The sequence below is a fragment of the Xenopus laevis genome, chromosome 2L, assembly GCF_017654675.1.
Source record: "Xenopus laevis strain J_2021 chromosome 2L, Xenopus_laevis_v10.1, whole genome shotgun sequence".
NCBI lineage: Eukaryota > Metazoa > Chordata > Amphibia > Anura > Pipidae > Xenopus > Xenopus laevis.
The window spans coordinates 117,382,588-117,404,056 of NC_054373.1; the positions used below are offsets into that span (position 1 = coordinate 117,382,588).

General features: G+C 36.7%; 1 protein-coding gene across 2 annotated transcripts in view; it reads left to right on the forward strand.

Moving 5' to 3' along the window:
- The window catches only part of mgat4a.L (alpha-1,3-mannosyl-glycoprotein 4-beta-N-acetylglucosaminyltransferase A L homeolog), a 48,160-nt gene that overhangs the window by 1,342 nt on the left and 25,349 nt on the right, over positions 1-21,469 (forward strand). For both annotated transcript variants that reach the window (XM_018245027.2, XM_018245026.2), the window contains exon 2: positions 6,012-6,314. In XM_018245027.2, coding sequence (XP_018100516.1) covers positions 6,221-6,314 — 94 coding nt within the window. In that variant the 5' untranslated portion in view covers positions 6,012-6,220. The remainder of the gene's footprint in view (positions 1-6,011; positions 6,315-21,469) is intronic.

Genomic DNA, 21,469 nt, shown 5'->3' on the forward strand with positions numbered 1-21,469 from the left:
CACCAGGTATTTTCCCAGCGTCCTGCCTGCCCTGAGCACCTCCGGTCTTAAATACCTGTTTAAAAGCTCTAGGCCTATATAGTCGTGCCTTTATATGGTCATAAACCCCTCTGTGACTGTGTGCCTTATTCCTATATATATTCCCCTTATAAACACTCCTCTTCTCCTATATAAACACTATTTTTCTCAACATATTTGCAAAGTAAATGCTATTCTACACTGCTGCAGTATATATTTAAAGAAGTGTTTGTGTATATATATGTGTATATATATTTGTGTATATGTGTGTATATGTATATATATGTATATATGTGTGTATGTATGTATATATGTGTGTATGTATGTATATATGTGTGTATGTATGTATATATGTATATATGTATATATGTATATATGTATGTATATATGTATGTATGTATATGTATATATGTATGTATATATGTATATGTAGGTATGGAATCCATTATGTGGAAACCCATTATCCAGAAAGCTTAGAATTACAGAAAGGCTGTCTCCCATAGACGCCGTTATAATGAAATAATCTAAATTCTTTTTTAATGATTTCCTTTTTTCTGTAATAATAAAACCATACCTTGTACTTGATCCCAACTAAGATATAATTAATCCTTATTGGAAGCAAAACCAGCCTATTTGGGTTTATTTAATTTTTACATGATTTTCTAGTACAATTAAGGTATGAAGATCCATATAACAGAAAGATCTGTTATCCAGGAAAGCCCCAGGTCCCGACTATTCTGGATAGCAGGTCCCATACCTGTATTTGAAATTATTTAACCACGTACAGTGGTCTGCTTGGGCAAGACAGCTGTATTACTTGGCCCATACTGACTGAGCACTGTTCAACTAGACTGCACATGGGTTCAGGCATGGAAATGGAGAGAGACAATTTTGAACGTGTCCCTTTTTTTTTTTTTTTTTTTACAATTTCACCACACAACCACTCACAACTAATTTTTTACTCTTAAAGGACCAGTAACATCAAAAATTTTTACACAAAAATTAGTTAGAATACAACGAAATAAAACACCAAGACAAATTAAAATTTAAAATAGAAAAGCCTTTATTAAGAAATAACTTACAGAAACTCCACTTCCTGTCCTCTACAGAAAAGGCGACACGGCGACCATCCATCCTGCTGGGCTCGATTTCTCCTCCCTAGATATTCACTGACAGCGTGTAGATCTCCTCTTCTTCATCCCTCTCCCAGGATCAGCAGTAGGCGATGTTCGGCGGGCTCCCCCTCCCTCAGTGTGGGGAAGAAGCTTTCAGCAACTTCTTATTCTAGTACCGTCACCAGCACTGCTGCCTTTCAATCATCAATCGCTTCAGTTCTTGTTCGGCAAGGGGAGATAAGATGCGCAGAAACACTTGGCTGCACAATCCCTCTCATATCTTCGCTTGTGTAACGTCCTGCCGTGGGTCCCGTGCGCCAACCCCCAGACAGTCACGCTCCCCGCACGTAATGCATTTGCGTTATAGCGCAAGTGAATGCGCACTCTGAAACATATTCATAGATCTCTGCAGCCTTTTCCGTCTCCCCTTCTGCTCCATAACTTTGTTTGGAAAGTTAGAATGCCCCTATAATTTGACCGATGCTGATCCTCTTGGCCAGTTGTCAATCACAGGGACCTATTCACCCCGCCCCCAGCAGAGCCGTCCCTCCCTCCGCTACCTACTAGGCTGCCTGCAGTGGGGCCCTAACAAAGGGGGATGGGGCAACCATGGGATGGGGACACGGAGGGGGAGCCTGCCGAACATCGCCTACTGCTGATCCTGGGAGAGGGATGAAGAAGAGGAGATCTACACGCTGTCAGTGAATATCCAGGAAGGAGAAATCGAGCCCAGCAGGATGGATGGTCGCCGTGTCGCCTTTTCTGTAGAGGACAGGAAGTGGAATTTCTGTAAGTTATTTCTTAATAAAGGCTTTTCTATTTGAAATTTTAATTTGTCTTGGTGTTTTATTTTGTTGTATTCTAACGAATTTTTGTGTAAAAATTTTTGATGTTACTGGTCCTTTAAGTGTCTTGGGGTGCTGGTCCTCCATTCTCTCCAGCCATCATATATACATATTCTATCTATGTATTTATTGTCTATATCTCTATCTGCGTGTCTATCTATCTGTGGGTCTATAGTGTTTTATTTGTGTTTAGATAACACACCTTTTACCAAGTATGTAAAACACGGTCTCCGTTCATGCACCTCTTGTCAATCATATGGAGGACAGTCCATAGAAAGAATAATTTAATTTGACACATGGTTGTCAAATACGTGGCACACTAGCTCTGTGGAACTGGAACTTCATACAAAAGGTTATATCCAAAGATATATGTCCCCAGGCTTTTCATAGGTAAAAACAAGATGTTTATTTAAAGTTGCATTAAAAAATTCGATACATACTGACCCCACACGGTCCACCTTACGCGTTTCGTACCCTCCGGCACTTAGTCATAGGTGTCTAAGTGCCGGAGGTTACGTAACGCGTAAGGTGGACTGTGTGGGTTCAGTATGTATCGAATTTTTTAATGCAACTTTAAATAAACATTTTGTTTTTACCTATGAAAAGCCTGGGGACATATATCTTTGGATATAACCTTTCGTATGCTGATTTGCCTGTGAACTGGGGCAAGTCCCTCTGGTTTGATTGAGGATACACAGAGATCAGGTGTGGATTCCCGACTAAAATATTGAACTGGAACTTCAGACGTATTAATATTTTAAATGATCTTAAGTAAATAAAAAATGCTTGGGGACCTATGGTCCCAAGTGTTTTCCGCAAACCCAACTTTGTTTCACTACAGAAAAATCTTAAAGGGGACCTGTCACAAAGACCTACAAAGCTGTATAATAGAAGTCCTTTTAAAATTGAATAGGAAACCAGAATTATTTTCTTTTTTTAAATTAAAACATCTATACCTGTTAAACTCATTTAAAATCCCAGCTGTCCGTCATATATTGACTGCCTGCCCCTCCTCTATACCTTAGGCATAGAGGCGGGGCAGGCAATTACTTTCACTTTCCATTCAGCACTTCCTAGATGTCACTGTACCCCTCAAATTCCCCCTCCCTCCTCACCATCTAATTGTGTAAGCTGTTCATGGGCACAAGGATCAGGTCCCCCATTCTGGAACATTAACAATTTTTTGGGAAGACTCAAAGCTCGCCTTAAAGGGGTTGTTCATCTTCAAACACTTTTTTTCAGTTCAGTTGCTTTCAGACAGTTCATCATAAATAAAGGCTTTTTGCAATCACTTCCTTTTTTCTATGTGCAACTGTTTTTTTAATATTGAAGTGTAAAGTGTCATTTTTCACCTTCTAAAGCAGTTCTGGCCCTGTAAACTGTTCTAATTGATACATTTAGTTGATACATTTCTCATCTTTGTCCCTGCTGAGCAGAATCCCTGGTTTTCATTACAGGCAGATGTTAGAATTGATACAATAGTTGCTAATACTCCAGGGATGATGCTAAGAAATGTAGCAACTAAATATTGCAAAATTGTAGCAGGCCAGGGCAAGGCCAGACGTTGCGTTTTTAAAAAAAGCCCAGTGGGACGTAAATATGCCACAGAAACAACATGTGACCGTCAACATTTTCTTTACCCAACATGCACCGCTCATTGTTCTTGTTCCCCATAATTCCGCTGGCTGGAAATAGAAAATAGAAAAGCTATATAGAAAAGCTATTTACATGCAAAATGGAGCAGGATTGATCATCAATACACAACTTAATTACATCACCAGACTAATACGCCATAAAAACCTATATGCGTCAATTATCTCGTGAGAAGAGATATTTATGTAAAGTGTGGTTTCAAACTTGCAAAATCCATAGTCTATCGATTTGGTAGTTTCTTGACGTATTGGTGTTTCTGCTGAAAAACGGCAATACTGGTGTCCCGTGGCGGATTTCAGCTTGCAAGCGCCCTGTGAGAATTGCCATAGTGCGTTTTCCATTAGTTTCAGTGTTAGTGCAGTTTATGCGTATTAACGCCGACGGAGCTTTTTTTAAAAACGCCACGTCTGGCCTTGCCCTTGGAGTCTGCTCCTAAGTTACTGAGCTGCCAGACTCAAAACATCAGAGACGGGGACATTCAACATTAAAATTAAATTTTTTTGAAAAACGGTAAAAAAATGGAAAGTAGTTGGGAAAAAAGAGACTTTATTTCTGGTGAACAATATGAAAACAATTGAACTGAAAAAAGTGTTTGGGAGGTGAACAACCCCTTTACTAACATAGTTCACAAAATGTTGCCTGCTTGCTGTGATTGTGAATTTCCAGACAGAAGGCAACAAGACTTAAATAATTTGTACAGGGGTAATTAAAGTTTACTTTGCTTGACTAACATGATAAAATTGGATTTGGATTTATTTCTTAGGGTGACAGGTCTCCTTTAATAGATCTGTCTAGAAATATAAAAATAACTCCAGGGTTTAGAATTAATAGATTTAATTCCACTTCCTCAAGAGGACAGTTCATGAAAAAATGACTGATTTGTATATGCCTGAATATAAAAAAAAAAATCTTCCTTATTATAGCCTTGGTATGTTCACGTTATTCAGAAGAATCCCAACCCCACTAGATCTTAAGCAGATGATAACAAAATCAGATTTTATTTGTTGCACGTTCTGATATCGATTGTGCGTTTTAAAGGGTTTGTTCACCTTTTGGTTAACTTTTAGTATGTTATGGAATGGCCAGTTCTAAGCAACTTTCAATTGGTCTTCGTTGTTTATTTTGTATAGTGTGTGTGAATTATTTGCCTCCTTTTGACTCTTTTCAGCTTTCAAATGTAAAAATAAATGCTCTGTAAAGCTACACATTTATTGTTATAGCTATTTTGAATTACTCGTCTCTCTTTTTAGATCCTATCTTATTCATATTCTCGTTTCATATTCAAATCGGTGCATGGTTGCTTTGGACCCTAGCAACCAGATTTCTGAAATTGCTAACTGGAGAACTGCTGATAAAAGCAAAATAACTCAAAACCTGTAAATAATAAAAAATGAAAACAAATTGCAAATCTTCTTAGAATATCACTCTCTGCATCATGCTAAAAGTTACCTCAAAGGTGAACAACCCCTTTAATGCCACAATCTAAAACTAACATTCAGATTTAAACTGTAGGATTAAAGTAGGAAAAATAACAAATCAGAAGATGTTCTGGCCATTTGAAGGACAGACAACAATTGTACAATAGCTCACCCATGGATATCAGATAGGCAATACATGCAATGATGTTATTGTTATCCAACAGAAATTTTCGAACCCGTCTGATCGATTAAACAACTGACCGAAATGGTACAAAAAAAATTCAGGTGATTATTTAGAGCCCACACACAGTCTTAAAATTGTATGAAATTGTATGTTTTGCAAGTGGCTATTCGGCGTTGATTGCATTTTAAAGGATAAGTGAACCTTAAAAATAAGTGAATGTAAAATTGATAAGGGTCCTATTCTAAGTACTTTTGCAGTGTACATTCGTTATTTTTTTTTTTTTTTAATTTCCAAGATATTAAAGGTTACAAGTACTGTTAACATGAATGAATTTTGTTAGAACAGCGCCTGCTGGTCATTTTCCGACCAGTCTGACCACCAAGTAGTCAAGGAAGAAAGGAAGAGGCTGCTCTGATGTTCTTCTGCTTAGGAAAGATTTGGGAAAGGTTTCTAAAGCAGCCTTCGCCTTTCTCCTGACAACTTCCTTGACTATTTGGTGGTCAGACTGGAAAATGACCAGCAGGTGGCGTTGTTGTAACAAAATTCATTCATGTTAACAGTACATGTACCCTTTAATATCTTGGAATAAAAAAAAAATTTATGTACATTTCAAAAGTGCTTAGAGTAGCACCCTCATCAATTTGACATTCACTTATTTTTAAGGTTTACTTATACTTTAACAAAACTGAATGACATAATAGGGAAATGGGAATTGTTTCTTGCTGTAACTTTCTTTGAGCTTTGTTTATTCAACTGTGCCACTTTCTGTTTCTTATAGGGAGACTATAAGAAGAACAGGACATTAGTGAAGCAATGTTAACAGATTCCTTCATATTTATTAAAACATGAAGACTTCCGCTCTTTCCTCTGGGCTGTTGCTGCAGATTTATTAATGCTGTGCTTGGATTGTGGATAAGAGATATTCATCACCTTCCAACTGAGAAACTGCATGCAGAAAACTTGAAACCAGTGTGATGGTGCAATGAAATGAGGCTCCGAAATGGAACTGTGGCAACCGCATTAGTGTTCATTACTACATTTTTAAGCCTTTCCTGGTATACTGCATGGCAAAATGGGAAAGGTAAGACACAAGACCTGTTCTTATGTTATGTTAGATCGGTTATCCAGAAACCCCAGGTCTCGAGCATTCTGCATAACAGGTCCCTTACCTGTAGTATAGATAACCTGAATACAGTCTGGTAGTGAGAAATTGCTATTAATGTTATTGTTAGCATATACAGGTATAAGATCTGTTCTACAGAAACCCGTTATCCCAAAATCTCCAAATTATGGAAAGGCTGTCTCACATAGACTCCATTATAATTAAATAATTAAAATTTTCAAAAATAATTCGTTGTAGTAAAGAAACCGTACCTTGTACTTTATCCCACCCAAAATTTCATAAATCCTAATTGGATGTAAAACAATGCTATTAGGTTTAATTAATATTTAAATGATTTTTGAATATACTTGAGGTATCCACAGTATGGAAAGATACCTTTTCCAGAAAACCCCAGGTCCCAAACATTCTAGAAAACAGGTCCCATACCTGTATATATATTCTAAATACCTTCTTCCAACCCCAGCATTTAGTGTTAAAATTTTTCTTTTTTTCAAGTATTGTTTTTTATTTTTCTGATTTGTGACTGAGAATATGTGGAAAGGCTGTTGGCTAAATACTTCGTTGTCTGTATAACTCGGGGTATGTTAAAGGACCAGTAACTCCAAAATCTGAACGTGTATCAAAGTAAGGAAAATATAATGTAGTGTTGCCCTGCACTGGTAAAACTGGTATGTTTGCTTCAGAAAGACTACTATAGTTCATATAAACAAGCTGCTGTGTAGCCATAGAGGAAGCTGGAAAATGCACAGGTTACATAGTCGATAACAAATGAGTCCTATTCAGTACAATGGTGTTTTATCTGTTATCTGCTGCAGTATGTAACCAGTGCAATGTCTCCTTTTTTCAGCTTGAATGGCTACCCCCATGGCTACATAAAAGTATAGTGGTCTATACTCTAGTAGAAAGACATAAATAACCTCTACTCCCCTATCACATGCATTATTTAGACATATACACATATCTAGCAAAGGTGGATCATACAATATTTACTTACAGCTGGTTATACACTAAGCAGGGAGAGCCATTCCATCAGTCATCATGGACTAGGGTTAGTGTGATCCTTCTGTAGGTTGTCCTTCAAAGCCAGTTCTGGAGCAACTAAGAGGAGCAGTCCAGTGTAAAAATAAAATGAATATATAGGCTGTGCAAAATAAAAAAATGTTTCTAAATATAGATAGCCAAAAATGTCATCTATAAAGGCTGGAGTGACCAGATGTCGAACAGAAAAACTTCATGATTTTTAGCTCTCTTACTTTTAGTCAGCAACTTTAAGGGGGGGGGGTCACATGGGACATAACTATTCAGTGAGTTTGCAATTGATCCTTGGCGTGTAGCTCAAGATTCAAAAGCAAGTTATGACCCATGTGGCCCCCCTCAAGTCATTGATTGGTTACCAGGCAGTAACAAATCAGTGGAAACCGAAAGCTGCAAAGCAGGAAGTAGTGTTCTGGCTATTATGTTAGACATCCAGTCACTCCAGCATTTAAACATTACATTTTTGGCTAACTAACTATATTGAAAGCATTTTTTATTTTGCATAGCCTATCTATTTACCCAGTTTTTATTTTTATACTGAACAATTCCTTTAAGTATCCTGCTGTCCCCAGCCCAGAATGAGTGACTGAACTGGCTTAATTCATAGTATCACAAGGCTGGGTGATGGGTTAGAAGGGAATTTTTAAAAAATAATTGTGTGGTCCTTTTTTTTTCTGTTATCTGGAAACCCATTATCCAGAAAGTTCCGAATTACGGAAAGGCCGTTTCCCATAGACTCCATTTTATCAAAATACTCCAAATTATTAAAAATGATTTCCTTTTTCTTTGTAATAATAAAACCGTACCTTGTACTTGATCCAAATTAAAATAAAATTAATCCTTATTGGAAGCAAAATCAGTCTATTGGGTTTATTTAATGTTTACATGATTTCTTAGTAGACTTAAGGTATGAAGATCTAAATTATGGAAAGATCTGTTATCTGTAAAACCCTGGGTCCCCGCATTCTGGATAACAGGTCTCATACCTGTACCTGTCAAACGGACGGTTTCCTATCGTTTATAAGAGTTAATTTATCATCTAATGATTCATTTATGTGTAATTGAGTCTTGTTATTTTCCTAGTTCATAAAGTTTTTGTTTCTTATCACTATTCTTCTGATTCCACATTCCATTCCACCTAAAATGTACATATTGTGGGAGGAAAGTCTTGTGATTGCTGCAGGGTGTGTGAGCGGAATGTGTGTTCCTCACTCCATGCTGTAACTCAGGGATAAACATGGCTGATATACTCCAGTTGTTTTGCAACTATTTTAATAGGTTTTTTTAACAAAGCTTTTATGAATTTGCTGTGTTTGCTGCAAACTCCAAAATAAAATTGACAAATGAAAGAACAGGGAATTGCAAGCAAATTTCTAGTATACATTGGCTACAAGTTTTTGGTGCTTTTATTTGTGAATTTGTGAATTTGTAAATGTGATTGCTGCCCCTTGCAATTCTCTGCATTGATGATTCGGACTAGTGCAACTCGGTGCAATACGTTTTCCGAAGTTGCCCGAAGTCGCCTCACGAAGAAACTTCGGAAAAAGAATCGCGCCGAGTGCCATCCCGCTGGCGATTTACATGCCGACGGGAAGGCAGGGGAGGCAGTTTGGGGAGATTAGTCGCCCTGAAAAAGGAGATTTGTCGCCGGGCGACTAATCTCCCTGACCCTAACACTGTGTGTTTCAATGCTTCAAAACTGATACCTGTACATGTGATTTATATGATCGGATCCTATTTAGTGGGTGTTTTCTCTTTGCTGTGCTAAGGGAGCAACATGATCTGAGGTTTTTCCATACCATTATAAATATTTCTGAATGTATGATTGGACCAATCATAATGGAGTAAGGTGGCAATTACAATTACGATTTGTCATGGAAAAGATCTTACCAATAAAAATTGTTTGTTTCAGTACACACATGTAGAGCTGAATCGTCAGATATACAGATAGAACAATAGAATTCTACCTTTATCTGAGAATTCGGTACGAACAATGGGCGATGTCTGGGTGCCTTCAAAGGTGCCAGATCAAAATTTGCCAGCCAGTCCGATCGACGAGCCGACTGATATCCAGGTTTTCTTCTGCTATCTGTCCGCTCTTCTTCCACCATACCCGCGTCGAATATTGTATGAAAATTAGTTTTGTGCGTCTATGGCCACCTTAACTATGCTCTCGCTCAGATTTATTGGTCCTCTTTACTATTCATGGCAGAGGGGAGAAAAAGTAAAATAATAGTACAGTTTGGGTTTCTTGGCCAGATTATATTACATGTGGCTAATCTGCTATGCAAATTTGCTATAAATCTTGCTGTTTAAATGCTGCAGTGTTTTCTGCTTGTCTGTACTGACCTTGGGCAGCATACACAAGGGAACAAGCTGCCAGCTTGCCATTCAGGCCACTTGCAATGGAGAAAAGAACAGGTGGTGACTTGAAAAAAAAAAGTGTCTCCCTCAGTATAAATGTTAAATGTATCTTAATGTTGGGTGACATTTTGCTTGGTTTGATGGTCTTTAAATAATCTGTTTTGCACGTATCAATTTAGAACCGTTTACAGCTTCAGCGACCCCATCCCAGAGCACCTTTAGAGGGTGAAAAATGAAACTTTACACTTCGATATTAGAAAAACAGTCACACATAGAAAATAGAAATTATTTATAATCAGATTATATGTCCTTGTAAAAGATGCTGAGCTAGGCCAAACTACCATATAATTCCTATAAAAAAATTTGCTCTGAGAAAATCTGCAATCTGGATTGTTCAACAGTTTTTGTCACTGGAAAACAGCAATTGGAGTTGCTCAGTTTCCATCTCGGGCTACTATAGGGTAAATGCAATTTTTATTTATTTATTTATTTTCAAGTACAGGTATGGGACGTGGGGTTTTCTGGATAAGGTATATTTCAGTAATTTGGTTTGCCATACTTAGTCTACTAAAAATGAATGTAAACGTTAAATAAACCCAACGGGATTGTTTTGCCACCACATCACAATTGATTCATGCAGCTTAGTTCGGATCAAGTACGGGTATGGGATCTGAAATCCGGAAAATCCATTATCCAGAAAGCTTCGAATTATGGAATGGTCATCTCCCATAGACTCCTATCCAAATAAAAATTTTTAAAAATGATTTTCTTTTCTTTGTAATAATAAAACATTACCTTGTACTTGATCCAAACTAAGATCTAATTAATTAATCCTTATTGGAAGCAAAACCAGCCTATTTGGTTTATTTAATGTTCACATGATTTTCTAGTAGACTTATGGTATGAAAAATCAAAATTACAGAAAGATCTGTTATCTGGAAAACCTCAGGTCCAGAGTATTCTGGATAACCGGTCCCATACCTGTACAAAGTATTGTTTTATTAAATAGATTTTTAAAAAAATGTAATAATTAGAAGAAAATGCAGCCTATGGGAGATGGCCTTTCCTTAATTCAGAGCTTTCTGGATAACAGGTTTCTGGATAATGGATCCCATACCTGTACCTTTTATGGGGTATAGCTAAGCTTTAGCCCAGATACAAAGGCTGGCACCAAGAAGCCTGAAACTCTAGAGGGGATGTTTACCATCACAAACATGTTATTTTCAGATCTTACACTACAAGTAGACTTTTTTCTCCATCTAATTCTAGCTAAAATGTCTGTCTGTGTCTTTCAGCTGTGAGCAGATGTGCCTAAGCTAATGAAACATGAGGAATTTTGATGACTTTTGTAGTGCCCTCAGGGCAGTAGTTAAATCACCCCTTCCCTGCCTCCAGACCCTTTTTAATTTGTGTAGAAGAGAAACTTTCTGCTTGTTGCAGCTGCTGGTTTGCCAGACAGAGCACACTTAGGTGCCAAATAGCACTGCAGCAGTCAGAGTACCCTGTATGTCATTGGCCTCATGCTGTTATCACATTTGAAATGTTATGGTTGCGGCTTTAATTATTTGCATACTGATTATCACACTGATCAGTATACACTCTGCACATAAGAGCTACCATCAACAGACTTTACTAAGCGGTGCCTTAAGACATACATATACATATATATATATAATATATATTGGGGGTGCCTAACTTTTGGCACCCCTAAGTAAAGCGCGCCTTTCCTTCTCCTTTAAAGGGGTGGTTCACCTTTAGGTTAACTTTCAGCATGTTATAGAATGGCTAATTCTTAACAACTTTGCAGTTGGTCTTCATTTTTTCTTTTTTATAGTTTTTTTTTTTTTAAATTGGCCTATTTCTTCTCTTTTCAGCTTTCAAATGGGGGTCACTGGCCCCATGTAAAAATCAAAAGCTATGTAAGGCTACAGATTTATTGTTATTGCTACTTTTTATTACTAATCTTTCTATTCAGGTCCTCTGCTATTCATATAAGTATATGGGTGATAGGATAATTTGGACTCTAGCAAACAGATTGCTTACATTGAAAACTGGAGAGCTGCTGAATAAAAAGCTAAATAACTCAAAAACCACAAATAATAAAAAATGAAATCCAATTGCAAATTGTCTCAGAATAACACTCTCTATAATACTAAAAGTTACTTTAAAGGTGAACAACCCCTTTAAATGAACAGTTAAGTGTAAAAATAAAAACTGGGTAAATAGGTTGTGCAAAATAAAAAATGTTGGCAAAAATGTAATGTATAAAGGCTGAAGTGACTGGATGTGTAACACTTACTGCTTTTCAGTTCTCTGAGTTAGTCGGCGAATTGAAGGGGGGCCACATGAGACATAACTGTTAAGTGAGTTTGCAATTGATCCTTAGCATGCAGCTCAGACTGAAAAGCAAACGGTTATGACCCATGTGGCCCCACTCAAGTCTCTGGTTACTGCCTGGTAACCAGCGGAAACCAAGCGAGCTGCAAAGCCGGAAGTAGTTTTCTGGCTATTATGTTGGGCATCCATTCACTCCAGCCTTTATACGTTAATTTTTTGGCTATTTTATTTTGCACAGCCTATCTATTTACCCAGTTTTTATTTTTACACCAATCTGTCCCTTTAAGTTTTAGTTCTCTTTTAAGCAGACGTTCCATGATCTGCTACAGCAGTGTATATATGCACAGATACAACTTTATGCCTTGCTCTTTGTCTATCTTATCAGTCATAAATTGGCATGATATGTGCTAGGAGAAAGCAGTACTGAGAAAAGCATCAATATTTTCGGTTTAAAAAAAAAATGACAGCAGCTCATATATATGTTTTTCATTTTCACTGTTCGAAGATCTATCGCTAAAGCAGGTTAAATAATAAGTGGCACCGCATAGCACAAAATGATTCTCCTCTAATGTATCTGACTGCAGCATTTGGCACTTGTTAAACATTTTTTTGGCTCAGACTTAAAACTTCTGCTAAATAGACACATTCACAATTTTACCAGTCATATTCACTTTCCACATACCTTTCCACATATCAGAAATATCATTGATTCTATGCAAAGCTAAGGATTTTTGACTAGGCTGGCAGGCAAGTAAAAATAGTTACTGTGTGAAAGAGATACATGCACATTCTTGGAGCCAAGGTCACCCATAATAAATACACTGGTGCTGGCAAACATGGGGCCAGTGTCCTCCTTCGTTTCTTGTGGGCCATGTGTGCCAAAATGTAGCTCTTTATGCATATCTGTGTGGGGAGTGAGAAGCCGAGTTCTGTGTTTGACCTAAAATTATTCCCTTTGTGTGTGATCTTCACAAGCCAAGGGATCCCTAATTCATTGCTCAATACAACTTTTTGATTATAATTGTTATAATTGTTACAATATCTGATGAGAGTGTATAAACACCAGTGCTACTGTTAATTAGTAACTTTTGTCAGCATGAACATTGTTACCATTATAACAAAGTTGTGCTGAAACACTCTTGTGTTGCCTTAATAAATCCAACAGTATTCCAGTCGTTTACAGATAGATCAGATCCAGATTTTATAAGCAGAAAACTTTTTAAATAAAAAAAAATCATTCCTCATATGGGCTAAAAGGAAATTACAGTAGACCCCCATTTTTCATGGGACCAGAAAAAAAATGGTGTAAAATCCAGGAAAATCTCAAATCAGGGAAATGTATTGTGCATAATATATAGGTGGGACCACAACAATGTAAAATGAGGAAAAACTTAAAATCAGGGGATGTAAAATTGAGGTTTCAATGTACATGAATTCCATTACAGGGCAGCAGATTGTGTTGGGAACAGATACAATTTGTGGATATGTAACCTCAATCCCAGTCCTTCTATGCATCCAGGGTTAGAAGTAAGGATAGAGTGTTCAGGCTTTGTGTTTAAAGAGATAAGTTTGGTCCCATGCCTGATGTACTGGGACAAAACCCACTAGATCTCAATGTTTTAGGATGTGGATTATCAACACTGTTATGTTTGCTAAGATTTTAGAGAACAATTTTAAATCTGACTTAATCAAAGAAATATGCCTGTAGCATGTAGAAATCACTGGAAGAGATATTTATTTTTAGATGTGGGGATAGAATTTTGGAAAATGTATGGAATATTAAATGTTGATCTGTCAGGTTCTGGGGTTTTAGCATGTTTTGATTTCTTGATTGCCAGCTGTACCTACTGCTACTGGGGAGGTGAGATTTTCCTATGCTCCCTTCTCAGTTCTGGTCCTCATTGGAAGAGGAACTCTGAGGACCAAGCAAGGGGCTTTATTTTCTGTCTAAAGATCTGCATAAAATTCACGGAATATGTTAATTATTTAGGTGGTAACTGTAGTTGGTGTCCCTGTGTGGGTTTGTATGGCACATATAGTGTTCATGGAATATGCTTCTTATATGTGCAGTTTGTTAGCAAATTGGTTGTATATATATTTTGCTTTTCTCTTGGTGGATGCCGATTTATCTCAAAGTAATCTAAGCAATATCTTAGTAGAGCTGTTTTAGGTATGTGAATCTTTGTCATAACTAGCTTGTGCAGTCCATTAGAGAGTTGATGACTTTTCTTCTCTTTTACTCATTTAAAGGAGTTGTTCACCTTTGAGTTAACTAGTATAATGTAGAGTGTGGTATTCCAAGACACTTTGCAATTTGTTTTAATTTTCTATTATTTGTGGTTTTTTTTAGTTATTTAGCTTTTTATTCATCAGCTCTTTAGTTTTCAGTTTTGGCAATCTGTTTGCGAGGGCCCTAAGAGACTGGAATATGAATAGGAGAGGGTCTAAATAGAAAGATAAGCAATAAAAAGTAGCAATAATGATAAATGTGTAGCTTTACAGAGCATATGTTTTTCAGTTGGGGGTCAGTGATCCCCATTTGAAAACTGTAAAGAATCAGAAGAAAAGGGCAAACAATAAAAGAAAAACTGTAAATAAAATAAATAAATAATATATCTTAAGGGTGAACCACCCGTTAAGTTGTGTTTTCTGGACAACTGCCAGCCTCTTGATGCTTTGAGAACTTGTCAAAGAACATTTTGAGGACGATTGCTTGGAAGTACTGGGAGCGTATATGGAGGCCAGTGTGATCAGATGGTTTTGAGGAAGGCCAGTTATAAGAGTGACAATTGGCTGAAAGGACAGATACTGAAGAGTGATTTGTTTATTTAAGAAACAATACAATAATGTTTGAGATTTATATTGGGAAAGTTTATAATTTGCATGAGATGAAGCTTATATGAAATTTTCTTTTTCCTTTTAAGTGCCCAACACAGTTACATTTGTCTTGTTTCCATTTTTTTTTTAATCCAGAACTCGATTGGAACTATTCCATTCAATATTTTGTTGTATTAAGAACTTTTCTATGTGTTAATAGTCCAGTTAGATGAGAAATATTCTGTGCACAGTTCTACCCCTGAAGGCATCCACTAGTAGGAATTTGGAAGTTAAGAGACTCTTTGTTATCCAGAGTGCACTTTGGTTTGAATTTACTTGTGGTCATCACCCCGACAAACTAATTTCAGTGTTGTTTAAGATGCATGCATTTTCATTTATTGTCCTTTAGCTCAGCCTGGGCTTCCCATTTATTTGTAGACTACCCAGTATTCTTGGATATATAATTAAGGGTTAAAGTATTTTGGAGCTGTAGTGCAGCAGCAGCATTTGAGGACACCAAGCTGAACAACACTGTTTATTTATGCAAAGGAGCTAGCCGCAGAATGCTGTCCTTTCTTCTCTATGTAGTGCTCAGTGTGTCCAGCTTTGGTGGTATGTGCTAGATAAACTATATGTGTGTTTGTATCATACTCTGGAGAGCTGACTGTATTCCACTGTACATCATCTATTTATTCATACATGCAAAATTGCAAAACTATTTTTGGTCATGTAGAAAATGAATACAAATTAGAGAAACCTGTAATGCTTCACAAAATGGGAAGATCCTGTCATTATGACCATGATCTAGCTTTCCTGGACAAACTCCATGTTAGTACTTTCTGGATTTGCCCTCCCCCTCTCACTCAGAAGGACCCTCCCAAATCTGTCACAAACTACTAGACAAAGGAATTGACTAGTGCCTAGTTTCAGTGAAGTTCACAAGGTGCCTGTAAGAAAAACTTAGTATGAGTGAAACGGAAAAACAAAATGTACTCTTCAAAGGTATGATACATGTCTGAAAGAACATATAGAGGGGTAGCTAAAATCTAAGTTATAAGGTAATGTTCTGGGGACAAAAAGGTCCCATGGACCAAACACTCCTGTCCCTAGATTGCCTTACAGGCAGGCCTACTGCTATCTCAAGGTAAAAAAGAAAATGTTCCATTTGGAGCAACAACAGAAGGAACACAAAAATACCAATAGGGGGACTGGGTCAGTGATTCTGTCATGATTTTTATGGTGTAGTTTTTATTTCTAAATGACGACTCTGTTTACACTGCAAATAATTCACTCATTGGTGTGTAGGCAGCCATCTCAGGTCATTTTGCCTGGTCATGTGCTTTCAGAAAGAGCCAGCACTTTAGGATGGAACTGCTTTCTGACAGGCTATTGTTTCTCCTACTCAATGTAACAGAATGTGTCGCAGTGGGTCCTGGATTTTTACTATTGAGTGCTGTTTTTAGATCTACCAGGCAGCTTTATCTTGTGTTAGGGAGCTGCTATCTGTACCTTTCCATTGTTCTGTTGTTTGGCTGCTGGGGGGGGGGTGATCTCACTTAAACTTGCAGTAAAGATTGACTGAAGTTTATCAGAGCAGTACACAGTGACATGTCTGGGGGCACCTGGGAAACTGCCAATATGTCTAGCCACATTAACTGATACGTTTAAAAAAAACAAAAAACGATGTTTTCCCATAACAGTGTACCTTTTTAAATGTTTGGGTTGGGTGGCAGCAGGGGGAGGGGCTATCCCAGGAGTACTGACCTGAAGTATGTCAAAGGAAAATCGTCTATGAAAGATCAATAACAAAGTCAAGAGGCTTTTTTTGCTTTCTTTCATATAATCCTTGTTTTGATCTTTGTATTTTCATTTTTATTATAGATTTTAAATAGTCTATTATTATAAAAGAATTTACGAAATAAAGTAACATTCACAAAAGCAACAGTTATTTACATGTTCGTACGTGTGCAAAGCAGCATGAACAACAATATTACAATGTGGTAATGAAGAATAGAGTAAAGAAGAAAAGGAAGGGGGTAGTTCCATGAAACTATCCCAATGCATTTTTACACATTTTCTAATGTACTTTTCGCCATACTAATAAAAATGGTTTTTGTTTTTAACTTTATACACACACTCACACTGTCTTACTCACTTACCAAAAGATAGTCCCTGAGGAAGGTCACAGTATGTGACTGAACATTGGCTTTTTAAAAAAACACCTATTTTTTTTTGTGAAAGTAACCTTTCTTATTTGGCCCAGCGTGTGGCTGGTCCAATTTGGATGTTGGTCAAACAAATATAACCTTTTAAATGTAAATAAAATCTTTTTATCTTATGATGTTATCCATCCTTTAAGTTGTTTCTCTTCCCTTTATTTAAAATAACAGTAGATTTTTTAATTAGATAAGATAAACTGTCATAGCTTATTGTGTACATATTTGCATGTATTCATATGTATAAGGCATTCTTTATTCTACAATACCATTGAACAATACCCCCATAATAGTCATAATTATGAAATCAAAACATGGTGCTCCTACAGAAGTACTGTGGGCCAGTGCAGGAGGAGCTCCAGTACGGGTACCCGATAAATGAGTATAATCACGGGGGTCGCCTAACATTTTATATGATGTAAAGAGTGATATTCTGAGATAATTTGCAATTGGTTTTCATTTAATATTATTTAAGGTTTTTGAGTTATTTAGCTTTTTATTCAGCAGCTCTTAAATTAGCATATTCAGCAGCTCTTAAATTAGTATTTTAAAGCAATCTAGTAACTAGGGTCCAAATTACCCTAGCAACCATACATTGATTTGAATAAGAGACTGGAATATGAATAGGAGAGTGTCTGAATAGAAAGAGGAGTAATAAAAAATAGCAATAACAATAAATGTGTAAGGATTGGCAGAGGGGCATGCATGGCTGAGGTGTATAAGCCTGGCAGTAGTGTTCATTATGGACTGGACAGGTGACTAGAGATGAAGGCCAATTAATAGAGACTTACAGTAGACGTGATATTATAGCAGCAACTTGGGTGATAAGTGACCGTATTTTGGATAATATGTTCCTTAGGTGAAACTGACATGATTTAATATGTAACTGGATATGGGGATTGAAGGACAGGGAAGAATCTAGGATAACCCCAAGGCCTGGGGAGACAGTTTGATAGTGGAATTGTTAACCAAGATAGATACTTCTGGGATGTTATGGGTGTTTGCTGGGGCAAAGAGAACCATTTCCCTTTTAGAGCAGTTTAATTTTTTTTTTAAAAAACTTTTTATTTAACATTTTGACAGATGTTATGTTGGTTTATTCAAGTATATATAATTAAATTAAGTAAAAGAAAAAAACAAGGAAAGAAGAAGGGGTGAAGAGGGAGGGGTTTAGGACTCTCGCCAATTTGAAAGTACACTCTTCACAAGATAGTGTTTATAAATAGCATAGCTAACCTAGCTATCAATCTGGGGAAGTATTGATACAGTAGTCCCATATGTTGTTTACTTCAAGTTGCAGATCCTGCTAAGTTTGAGGGGATTTGGGTTTCACACCAGGTTAACCATGGGGTCCAAATTGCGTTGTAGTTATACATTTTGTGGTGTATCGTTGCGGTAAGTTTTTTTCCATTGAGGACACCTACCAGATCCTCCTTTTTAACTTCCAGTAGTGTAGGAATGCCTTCCCTCCATTTGTGTGCTATAGTACTTCTGGTCGCTAGACAAATTTGTAAGCCTAGAGAGGTTTAATTTAAGGTAACGTTGTGACATCTAAGTAGAGAAAGCAGACAGGCAGGAAGAGACCAGAGTTAAGAGCTTTGGGTTGAGATCAGGAGAGGAGAGAAAGATCTGAGCATTGTCTGTAGAAAGCTCTGAATTTCAGGAAGGCCGTCTCCCATAGACTCCATTTTAATCAGATAATTAGAAATTTGTTACAAAATGATTTCTGTTTTCTCTGTAAATCAGTACCATGTACTTGATCCTATCCAGGATATAATTAATCATTTTATTGGAGCCAATGGGTTTATTTAATGTTTAAATGTTTGTTTTTTTTTTTTTGTTTTAGAAGACTAAAGATTCATTTAATACACCCAGTTTGACAATTTCTTTACTATTGTTTACTATCACCTGTCCTAAGCCTTGCTCTTGAGAGAATTACAATGATGCTAGATTGTATTATTTTGTTGAGGAAAATAAATAGTTAAATTCTAAAGTGTCAGGGACAGATTTATCAAATGGCAAGAAATCATGTGCTAAATGTTACTAAGTTGGAGATATATGCAAAATAGTGTTAGCGTGCATTTGCCCACATTTCTGTGGCAGGCATACTGGTTTTATTGAAAAAATTATTCATTTTGACAAGAATGGTTATTTTAAAACGGTTCCATTTATAATCATATATGCTATTCTGTGGCACAATGCACAATCCTGTTTTTCCATTGTATGGTTGAAAATGAGGAAAAATACATTTGCTTTAAAAAGTACAGTCAAAATTCAGTCAGAGCATGCCTTTGTTTTCTTTGGAGTAGGTGTTTGCCTTATGATCTTTCCCCACATGATGAAAACAATAAAACAGAATGTTTCCTTTCCTCCCCCCTAGTGTCTTTTCTGTGGGTTGGACAAAGCACAAATATGCAATTCTGTATAACCCACATTGCCAGTTATAATTGTTGAGAGGTGATATTTCAGGGAGTAGAGCTTGCGTTTTGGGTTGCTGGGATTGCTAACAAACCAAGAGATTCATCATATGAAGGTGAATCCAGGTCCTTGGATTATGAGTGTAGTCGGCATCTGGATAAGGCTTTTATAATGCAGAATAGATGCTAAAATGTAAGATTGTTGCAGTTGTTTTAATGGGGATCTAAACTTTAATAAAAAATGTAAGTAAACTTACTGGGAGACCCATTATCAACATTCAAAGTTTATTGGCTTTAGAGGTTTTTGTTTAAACTATGGTAAAACTTTTTCTCTAAAATCATGGATGTCTTGTAGTTTATTAAAAGATCTAAATATAAAAACTAGAATGAACTATGCACTAAAAAATGTTTTTTTTTTTTTAATGAATTGACTTCTATAAGGACCTTGACTGCTTTTACTTGACAAAGTTCTGTATTTAATATTTTTGTTGTGGTTTTTACAGTATTTGCTGCTAATGCAAAAAACGTTCACAATTAGTTTGTGATGTGAATAAATGTTGGCAAAGTGAAAATTTTTGTCTTTGCCAACATTTTGCCCCTCATGCAACAGTTGGGTAGCTATTTTTAGAATTTGCGATTGTGCACAGTGTACTTAATAAAATTTTGCAATCACAAACCGTTTTTTGAGATAAAATAGTTAACGAAACTTCAGAGTAGGTATTAAAGGTTCACAATGCGCAATATAGATTTGCAATGCAATAAAAGCATAACGAAGAATATTACATTGCGACAGGCACAGTTTTATTCGCAGAAATAAAATAAATCTAATTTGTGGAAATAAAAAAAAAAATAACGTGAATGATGGTAAATGGGTCCCTAAGCATGCTACTTCTATTTTTAGTTGTGTCTAAGCTATTATTCCCATTACTAATTCAACAGATACTGGGACGGCAAATACAGCTCTACTGAGAATGACTGCAGGCAAATACACTTGTGCTTGTAAATTACCCCTCTGGTGTTCCTATCGCTTTTGCAATTTTAAAAATTAGTTGTATTACAGTTAGATAATAATTTTCTATACATTTCCTGTTAAATTATAACATGGCAGGCAGGCCAGGACTTGCAATCTGTGGGTTCTGGCAAATGCCAGAGGGGCTGCTATATGGTCCCATAGAAAGTCAGTATTTAGTGGGTTGGTGGGGGCTGTTTGGGCCTCTGTGTGGGCTGATTGGGCCTCTGTGTACCTGAAATGCCAGGGCCTATTTTTTTGTATTCGATGTATTCCCTCATCCCATTCCCAAAAGCAAGATTTATTTTCTGCATGCAAAGTTGTGTCTGGTAAAGCCAATTTAATGTTTCCTGAATTATCAGAAGTGAGCCTATTCTACGAATCCTCACCAGTTCTTTTCAACAACCATACAATGTAGATTTATCATAATCCAGAAAAGTTTCTTTTTTTCCTCAATTTATCTCCTCATAAACCTCATGAAACTGTTTCTCATCATTTTTTTTTTTTCAATAGAGCATTCATTTCTCACATGTAATAGTTTTGGTCACTTTTCTAAAGCGCAAATAAGAATATTTTTCTTTAGTTACACAGCATTTTCATTGGCTTCTATTGAATACATTCACTAACTCTGAGTTCTCAAAAAAGGTCTAGATATGCTTTTGATGTAACATTCAAATAGCTTTTAAAACTTGATTTACTTCTTCAGAACTAACTTATTTTCACCCCCCCCCCCCACCACCCATCTTATAATAATTGTGAAGGTAAGGAACAAGAGCTTAGCAATTAATGCTCATAAATTTGTCTCAGGGGAAGGGCATTGTTTAGACTAAAGCAGTCTATCCTGTCTTGTCAGGAATTTATGCAAAGCAGTTCTCCCATTAAATACAAGCTCATTATTCAAGCTAATTTATTATAATT